We start from the raw sequence: 9,773 nt of genomic DNA, 5'->3' as shown, positions 1-9,773 counted from the left end.
TTAGGATGAAGATAAAATAAAAAGCACGAACATGTTATAATTGGTTAAATTTCTTAGAGTATATACAGACAGAGTGATAATTGAACATCGACTCTAATGAAGCGACGGCGACCCTGTTCTTCTCCACTGTCTGCCATTAAACCCACATCTTCCTCTACGCCCCCAACTCCACCCATCTCTGATTTCACCAAAACCAAAACAAACATCAAGCCAGCAGCTGTTTCAGCAAGAAAATCTCTCTCCGAAGCCCTCAAAATCCAAAACTTAACAACCCAGAATCAGAAATGGACACCACTCAATCTGTGCAAATCAGAGCTATCTTTACCCCTCACATTACCGACCGGTCAGACCTTTAGATGGAAGCAAACAGGGACTCTTCAATACACTGGCGTTATTAAGTCTTATCTGGTGTCTTTAAAACACCTCGATAATGGTGATGTTGCGTACCATTTTCATGCTGCTTCAGCTTCCAACGAGGAAGATTCTAGGTTGGCATTGCTTGATTTTCTCAATATGGGTATTTGTTTAACTGATTTGTGGGAGGATTTTTCGGCTTCTGACCAGAGGTTTGCTGAGCTAGCTCTCCATTTGGCGGGTGCTCGTGTGCTTAGACAGGATCCGTTGGAATGCCTTATTCAGTTCTTGTGTACATCTAATAATAACATTAAGAGAATTACTGGGATGGTTGATTATATTTCGTCATTAGGTCAATTTGTGGGTATCGTTGAGGGGTTTCAATTTTACGAGTTTCCCTCATTGGAGCGGTTGGCCATGGTATCAGAAGAAGAGCTTAGGGAAGCTGGCTTTGGCTATAGGTTCGTTTTTCTATCACTGCGCATTTAGTAGTAGTATTGGTTCAGAAATTTAAACTCAGATCACTTGTCTTTGATGCAATTAATTGTTTATAGTTTCTATGCATTCCTAATTTTTGAAGATTACCCCCCTCTCTTTTTTTAAATGCTTGGTGTATGCTTAGCCAAAGCCCAATGTTTAGATATTGTATTTGTATTTGATTGACTTAGTAATAGCCATCGAATTTAGGGGGCATATGGGTTATCACAAATTCTTGCATCAGACGGTCTCACCGTGAGACATGGTTTAAATAGCCCAATAATAAAAACTTTTAGCTTATGAACTTCATTTTTAGGTCGTCTCACGGTGAGACGGTCTCATACAAGATGGGCTGGTTATAGGTATTAAACGGTGTCAAGACCAAATGAATCTTTTGTAGTTTATATTGTCAAATATAAACCAACCTTTCCTCGATCAGCTCCCTTGATTTATTGGTATATACTTGCCTTTACACCTCTTGCCACAAATCAAATTTTTGCTTTTTATGATGTCAGTTCACTGAGTTTTGTCATCTTCTTAGGATTAGTTTATATTACAAGCACTATTCTCATATTTTAAGCAACCTTATTGGCAAACGATACATTCTAAAAGATGCAAACACTTTAGAATGTAATGAATACATGTATGCTTAAGTTATAAGATATAAATCCCACTTAGTTAAGATAAATTTAAACTTTGGAGACTCATAGAAATATGTTGCTGCTTAAAATATAGAAACCTAAAATTGTAATGTTTTCAACTCAATGCAGATCATGCATAGAAAGATGAATAGTTTGCTGCATTCCATTTCTATGTCCACGCTTAGGGACTTTCCATATTCGACTGCAGCCTTTGACTCACCCTTGGCTGTGTTCTTTGATATCACCTCAACTTGGTGTACCCTTATTTTTTGAGTTTTCTTGAACTGTTACCTGACTTTATGAAAGCAGTCCTTTTAAAGCTTCTTTAATTTCTGGGTATCAAATTATATTTCTGAATGACTTGCAATTTCCAAGTTCTATAATAGCACCAAGCCCTCAATAACACACCTTGAGTATAGCCTTTTGGTGATGGTTCTCTTTTTCATAGTTTCAACAGAAACTCCTGGCTTATACTCCTTTTGGAGCATGATAGTCCACCAAGGATTCAAGACTTGAGATGGTTGTGGTCACCACTTTCAACTTGCAATTTATGTTCTTCTAGTGCTGCAGACATGGCGAATTCATATCTGTGTTTGCTCCTGGGTTTATCCCTAAGGAAAAATCCTCCTGCTTCTACATCCTGGAAAAGATATCTAGGAGACTCGACGCGTGGAAAAAGGCCTTCTTCACTTTGAGACTCAATCATCAAATCCTGCTTGAACATGATTCCCTTTACCTCTTCAAGGCGTCTTCCAATTCTTAAAATCAAATGAGAAAATGGTGTAAGACATCACATGGGCAAGAGTTGGGGATGCAAATAAGATCATTGGTTGGATGGGATAAGATGAAGCTTCCTAGAGACAATGGAGGGCTAGGAGTTGGGTATTTAGGGGGCATAAACAATGCCTCATTTGGAAAATGCCTTATTTGGTTGGATGGGATAAGATGAAGCTTCCTAGAGACATTGGAGGGCTAGGAGTTGGGGATTTGGGGGGCATAAACAATGCCTTATTTGGAAAATGCTTTATTTGGTTGGATGGATAAGATGAAGCTTTCTAGAGAAATTGGAGGGCTAGGAGTTGGGGATTTGGGGGGCATAAACAATGCCTTATTTGGAAAATGGTTGTGTAGACACTTGCTTTGGCATAAGATTATTAAAAGCAAATGTGGCTTGCTTTAGATGGGATATGCTTGCTCGTAACCTATAGAAGGCTATTTCTTAGGAACATTCTAAATTTTTACCTTGTACGAGTCTTAAAATACAAAAGGAGACAAGGTTAGATTCTGGGAGCATAGTTGGGTCGTTCCTCGACCTCTTAGAGTCCTCTTTCCTAAATTATATAACTTTACTGCTAGACATAATGCTTATTTTGCCTCATTTTATGCTTATATTCTATAAGTTATAATTCTTGGTTCTTTTCCTTTATAGATGACCCATTTGAAATAGATTGTGAATCTATATTTGAGGTTCTTTCAATTTTAGCGTGCTTTTGCCCCTCCTAATTCTAGACAAGAAGATTCGAAATCCGGTGACACATCCTTGAGTTACTCATGTGCCTCGTTTTTTTTTTTTTTTTAATTTCTCTTTACTTTTTTTTTTTTTTAACTTCAATGTTCTTTCTTCTTTTTGTTTTAGTTTTTATATTGTTGTTTGACTTTTAAATTAAATAAGTGAAATTTATAGACTTATAAATTGCTCTATTAGCCAAGTGTTTTTTTAGCTTTCATAGTGCTTGTAAAATTAATTCACCATAATTAATTTAACATTAAATATTCACAACTCTTTATTTTGAGGCACTATTAAATATTTATTTTGAAAATTTGTAATAGAACAAATAAGAATAAATTAATAGTAATTGTAAAGATTATCTTTTTCAACATTAATTGTGTTTGTGTCTGTGTCCAAATTTCAAACACTGTCGCCGTGTCCAATAATTTTAAGCATTGCTGAATTGGACATTTGGACACATGCTAGATGCCGACTGTGTTCAAGGTACATAGAATTCAACACTTTTGATCGGGAACTTGAAAAAAAAAACCCCTCAATCATCTCCCAATTCCTAATGATATTTTTTAATAACATGGAAGATGGACCATCTCTTTTTCTACTTCAAGTTTGCAAGAAACTTGTGGAATAGATTATTTAGCATAAGTGGAGAGCCTTGGATGTAGCCTTTTGAAATTCGAAGATTTCCTTTAAATAAGATTCTTGGAGCTAAGGTTCACCTAAAGCCTATATGGAATTGTTGCTTCCTTTCCATTCTTTGGACCGTTTGGATGGAAAAAAGTAGAATTTTTTAGGATAGAGCTCTTCCATTAGATGTAGTTTGAAAGAGAGCTAAGTTTTTAACCACGTTTTGGTCTACACTAATGGCTTGGTTTTAGATTTTGCTATAGATGATGTCTACGAATGAATGGAGTATCAAAATGTAATTTACTTCTTTTTTTAGGGATGCCTTATCCCTAATCTTGTATCTTGGTATTTATTTAATCAATAACTTTATCATTAAAAAAAATTATGTTTTGTGTCCTTTAGATGATCATCTTATCAACAATTACCTATATAGCTCTGCATCTTTTGCGTTCCCTTTTTTAGGTAAGGGTGGTGGTGTTTGGTACATGGCTATCGAACTATGTTCTTGAATCTTGATTCTTTTGTAAGTTTGTTAGAATACTTTTTTCATGTTATTGTTTGTGGTTTGACTAACTATTTATGTTTGCTATTTTTTTATGATAAAAGAGCAAAATACATCGTCAACACAATAAAAGCCTTGCAAATGAAACCTAGAGGGGGTGCTCAGTGGCTTTCATCTTTGCGTGGAATGGATTTGGAAGATGTAATAAATTCTCTCTCTACTCTGCCCGGTGTGGGTCCAAAGGTGGCATCTTGTGTAGCTCTCTTCTCTCTGGATCAACATCATGCAGTTCCTGTTGACACTCATGTTTGGCAGGTAAATGCTCAAGCTATTTATTGTTAAGTGATTTTGGCTTCTCTTTCATTGACAATTTAGGAATCTTCAAACCTCTTTGATATGTTGTTTGCATCACTCATCAAAATTGACAAATTAGGACACTTGTGGTTGATTTCATTTGGGAGTTTGATGTAACTTTGGAATCTTGGACATTGAATTACTTTTCACATGATGATAAGCATTAGAATATATCAAATAAGTTTATCACCCACGCATGTTAGCCTCTTTAAACGCTTACTCTATTATTGAGGTGAAGGTGGTTACTTTTGTGATGCACATTCAATGTAGTGGCATAGGTATGATTCCTGGGTGGCAACTAGCATTCTATGATTAGGGAAAGATATGGGTACATGATGGGGACCGCGGAGATGCTTTGGGATGTATCTAAAAACGTCCGAAATTAGTGGTTTTTGCTAGATAGGTTATATGGAGACGATAAACAACTTAAACTGACATCCCCTCACTTTTGGAGGATGGAAGGTGATTTCTAATCTTATGATAAAATTAATGTATAATGATTATGATGGCAATTGAGTTGAGACGGGATCAAGTTAACAACGGTGTTGGGACTTTTTGATCCTAGCCATTTCATTAGAGCATTAAGGATAATCAAGAATATTGTTGAACCTAACCCAACTTTAACAGAACCTGACAACCCTAATTCATTCCGATCTGACTCAGTTCATTATATTATGCATTTATATCATGTCTATTAAAGTTATCTATATGGTTGCACATAGGTGAAACCAACCCAAAAGTCGAACCCAAAGTTTTTAATCAGAAATCTGAATTGCTAGACCTACAACTGATATTACCGTACCCTGATTACTTTAGCACCGAAGCTACAATTTTTCTCTTTAGGTCTACCCTATTTTCTTTAGGTCTACCCTTAGACCTTGGTTTGCACTGTGTGCTTGTAAATTTACGTACAACAAGATATAAGGTAGGTGTTTGGCTTGCGTTGCCCATCGCATTTGGATTGAAATTGGACCGAATCGAATTGAGCTAAAAATTAACTCGACACAACATGCCCTAATTGTAGTTTGAGGGCATGCTTTAGTTGTGCAATAGACAAAGGGCGATGTGGTGTAGAGGCTGTGACCATAGTGTAAAAATGCGGTAACAGTCACGATCGCAGTTACGGAACGGTGATTGGAGTGACACGGTTATCATAACGCCTAAATATTAGTCTATTTATAAGATATCCCTTGATACTGTCCAAAAAGCAATTTTGTTACACCTTTCCATCGCGAGAAATATTGGTCCGTATGAAAATCTTCACAACGCGGCCTTTACGATGCGTTGCGGTCTTGTTTTTACACTATGATTGTGACATGCATAGGCATGCGCCTTGTGGCAGGATGCACAAAAGGAACTAAAAAGCATATTTTTTTGGAAAAAAGCCGTTACGCCTCACTCTGTACCTTGTGTTATGTCACCCTTGCGTCTCACGACGTGGTACATGTATTTCTTTGAATTTTATAAATCTTTGTAGATAATATCACTTTGGAAGCATGAGCTACTCTCTGCCTCGGGTAATGATTAATTATTGACTGAGCAGATTGCTACGAGGGAGATGATACCTGAGCTTGCAGGTGTTCGTCTGACACCGAAGTTATGCAATCGTGTAGCCGAAGCTTTTGTAACTAGATATGGGAAGTATGCTGGCTGGGCTCAAACCCTTCTATTTGTCTCTGAATTGCCGTCTCAAAAGGCCATCGTATCATCGCAAGTTTGCACTGAGATTGACAAGAATAAGTCAGTTTCAAGTCTCTGAGTCAAGCTAAGAATTTGTGTTGAGTAATACTTTTTGCATCCTGTCTTGCATGAGACCGTGTCACGGTGAGACGACTTCAAAACAAGAAGCCCATAAGCTAAAAGTTTCTATTATTAGGCTATTTAATTCAAGTATGAGGTATGTCTTACAGTAAGACCGTCTTATACAAAAATTTGTGTACTTTTTGTAATTTTGGATTTTTCAACAATTTAAAATTTTTAAGCTTTAAAAAGAAGTTGACATGTGACGACCAAGGCCCAAGTTTGTACCTTCTCATTTGTTATTACTAGTTGTGGGGCCGTGTGCTATGCACGCGGTCCCCCAAGAGACACTATCGAATTTCATAATATTGTTTTATATACTTCTATTAATAAGTTTACAATAAAAATATTAGAATATCAATATGTTGCAAAGGCGTTATTACATTCATCCATCATATGTTTATTCTTTGAATTAGTGTCACAAACTCCAGAACAGATGTGTTGTGGTTTTCGACTGGTTATCAAAACCTTCTTTAACTTCATCTCCTCCAAAACAAGTTTGTATTTGCTAAAAAGTAATTGTAGCTGTATTTGTAACAAATGAAGTTAATTCAAAGAGAAAGATTGAGGTAACGCTTCAAATGTTTTTTTTTCACTTGAAATCCAAGCAAACACACCAATAATTCCTTCTTGCAAACTCTCTTATCCAACCAAAGGTGATACAAAGAGCAATTAAAAATAAAAACAGATGAAATTACATAGAGAACTCAATAAAAGGAAATTGTTAATAGCTTAAATTGATTAATAACAACGCCATAGATAAAGAAGTTGAATATGATTAAATCAAATCAAAGATTAGTAAAAATACATAATTTGTCACTTAAAATGTATTGTGGAGACAAATTAAAGACGATGGAAGCAAACTTAGTTAAGAGGAGGAAGGATAGACTTTCCTTTATTTAAATCTCTTAAAGCATCATCTTCATCCTGAACAATATTCTGTGTATCACGAGAAACACTTTTGGAAATGTAATGGTAACTGAAGATCACTACAACCAAACTTCCTGTTCATGTTTACTTAGCTTTGCCTGGAGATGATTGATTTCTGCTTCCTTTTTATTTGATGTCTGACTCAAATTCATGCATTTTTGCGTTGAGCACAAACGCAACCTTACGAAGCTTCTCTAACTCCACCTACGACAAAATGAAAAAAAACAAAGACTCTTTCAATGAAAATCCAAAAGTGCCAGAAGATTTTATCATATTAACAGTAAAACCATGTAAAGTAGAAGCGCACTTCGCATCTCAATGCAAAAAACCACATTCACAAATTATAGCTAGGAAAATTATAATTTAATCCTATATAATAAGGATTAAATAATAATAAAAAATTATAATTATTTTTCTGATTTTTAATATCTAAAATCAAATCCAAAAAATGAAATTGAAAAAATGGGAAAGAGAGATCATGCAACAAGACTGTGTTCCATTGACTAACATATTACAGCCATCAATATCCCTCATGCCAAAATCAACATTTATCACCGAACTTTCAACAAGAATTTAATTACAAAAAGATCCAATTTTGAAACAACCAAACAAAAATGAGCAATTATGTGGTGATTAAGCAAGGAAAGTTCAAATTTTTAACTCATTTTCATCATGCATAAATAGAAATTTCATCAAATTTTCACCCAATACCAAGATTAACAAATATGACTTGTGAGCGAAGTCTTTATGTCAAATTGTATATATATTTCTCATGAAATTCTTTGATTCCCGGTGTATATATACAGTGAAGTCTTTTACGTAGTGCAATTTCTTAATTATTTTAAGTGATTGCAATATTATTCATATCAACCTCTCCAAGTTAAATTCTCTACAAGTTATTAACTATGAAGAAAATTGATCACTTCTTTTCATTCTATTTCTAAGATTGCTCAATATAATCTCTAATATTTCACAAAGATTAATTATATAGTGCTTATAATTAATTGCAAATCGTTGTATCTCAAAAGTGTATTCCAAATTTTAAGCCTAAGCACCAAATAGGCGGAATAACACTTTCAAGAAAACTAGATAGTGCCTCGGTTTGGTATCAAATTTCCGTAGACAGTATTGTCTTAAAATATCCATGGTTTAAGTGGTTTAAGGTTATTATTTATAAATTCGTTGTAATTTCAATTCCTAAAAATTTGTATTAAGTTGCAAAGACTTGTAATTTCATAGTGATGATTGTAATTTCTTTAAGTTTTATTCATATAAAATATATAACAATCCAAAAGCGTTACTTTAGATTTAACATAGATAAGATGGCCATTTAAAATTGCGTGTCTATATAAACGCAATGATCATCATATAATAAGAATCACTTTACTACCATGACGCAACAATTGCACTTTGACATCTCAATATGCATAAGCGAACCTTGCATCCTTCACACTGTTGCAGCATTTTGACGTACAACCCATTATTTTCATTACTTTTTTTTTTATTTTTATTAATGGAAGTTTATGAAATATCATTGAAACTCGGTAGTATAATTGGGGATTGTCCCACAACTAGTGATTATAAAATAAATCAAAGTGAAGTAAAAATGCGTTCTTATGCATAAAATGATGCCTATCGATTAATAATGAGATGTATGAGTTAATATATACATTATGCTGAAATAAATATTGGACTAATCAGACTTTTTTTTTGTGCAAAATTAGGTATAGTGTAAAGTATAAACACAATTTGATCCTTATTCTTCAATACTCCTATGTGTTTTATTTTATATGGTTACATTTGTTTTTTTCTTAATTTTCATAGAATAATTTGAATTTTTTTATAACACAAACCGAGTCTAAGACCTGAAGAAGATGGATTGACCATGGCGTGTTCCAAGAGCCAAGTTGAGTTGGCTTGCCTTGGGGTTAGGTGCAGATGAGTCGGCATGAAGCACTGGAATCAAGAGATTTCTCACCCGCCAAAGCCGACTCGGCTTCCTTGGTAAAATGGCAAGTCGGTGGTTGATGATGACCAAATGACTGATTTTTCCAGTATCTTTCGCCACGTTGGTGTTCTGGAGGCCAGGTCCAAAGCCGACTCGGCTGTAAATGCATGCAACTGACTGTTGGTTTTCTTGTAGGTTTTTGGCCGGTTATACTTGTATTGTAAACATAACTTCTTATTTTTGAGGTTTTCTATATAAATCCCTCTTGTAATTAGGGTTAGGGTATGCAGAAATGCTAATAATTATCTTGTAATTTTTCTGTTTATAATGAAAGTCCGATCTTCGGTGCTCTGTGGACGTAGCTATCTCACCGATAGTGAGCCACATAAATTTCTGGGTGTGATTTTTTATTGTTCGCAGTAAATCATTATTATTATTTTTTTGTTGTTTTCAATTATTGCTTCCACTGTCGCACAACATACGTTTTATAAAAATTAGGAAAAAATACATATATTACTTCAAACTTTGAGCAAAAAAAAATTTAACCAATCCAACTTCAAGTATTGTATTCACTGGTACCAAAAAGAAGTATATTGTACTAGTGCAAAATAATTAAGTAAATTAAATTAAATA

General features: G+C 34.7%; 1 protein-coding gene across 1 annotated transcript; it reads left to right on the top strand.

Annotated features, from left to right (window-relative positions):
- Window positions 1-6,634, top strand: LOC130810627 (N-glycosylase/DNA lyase OGG1). The gene is made up of 3 exons (XM_057676760.1): window positions 1-815; window positions 4,213-4,423; window positions 6,006-6,634. The coding sequence occupies exons 1-3, from the start codon at window positions 97-99 to the stop codon at window positions 6,219-6,221; spliced, it is 1,146 nt and encodes a 381-aa protein (XP_057532743.1). The 5' UTR covers window positions 1-96; the 3' UTR covers window positions 6,222-6,634.
- The last annotated feature ends 3,139 nt before the right edge of the window (window positions 6,635-9,773 follow it).

This window comes from Amaranthus tricolor, chromosome 4 (genome assembly GCF_026212465.1).
Source record: "Amaranthus tricolor cultivar Red isolate AtriRed21 chromosome 4, ASM2621246v1, whole genome shotgun sequence".
NCBI classification, from domain to species: domain Eukaryota; kingdom Viridiplantae; phylum Streptophyta; class Magnoliopsida; order Caryophyllales; family Amaranthaceae; genus Amaranthus; species Amaranthus tricolor.
Note: the sequence above shows the minus strand (reverse complement) of the source record. Positions and strands in the feature narration are given on the sequence as shown.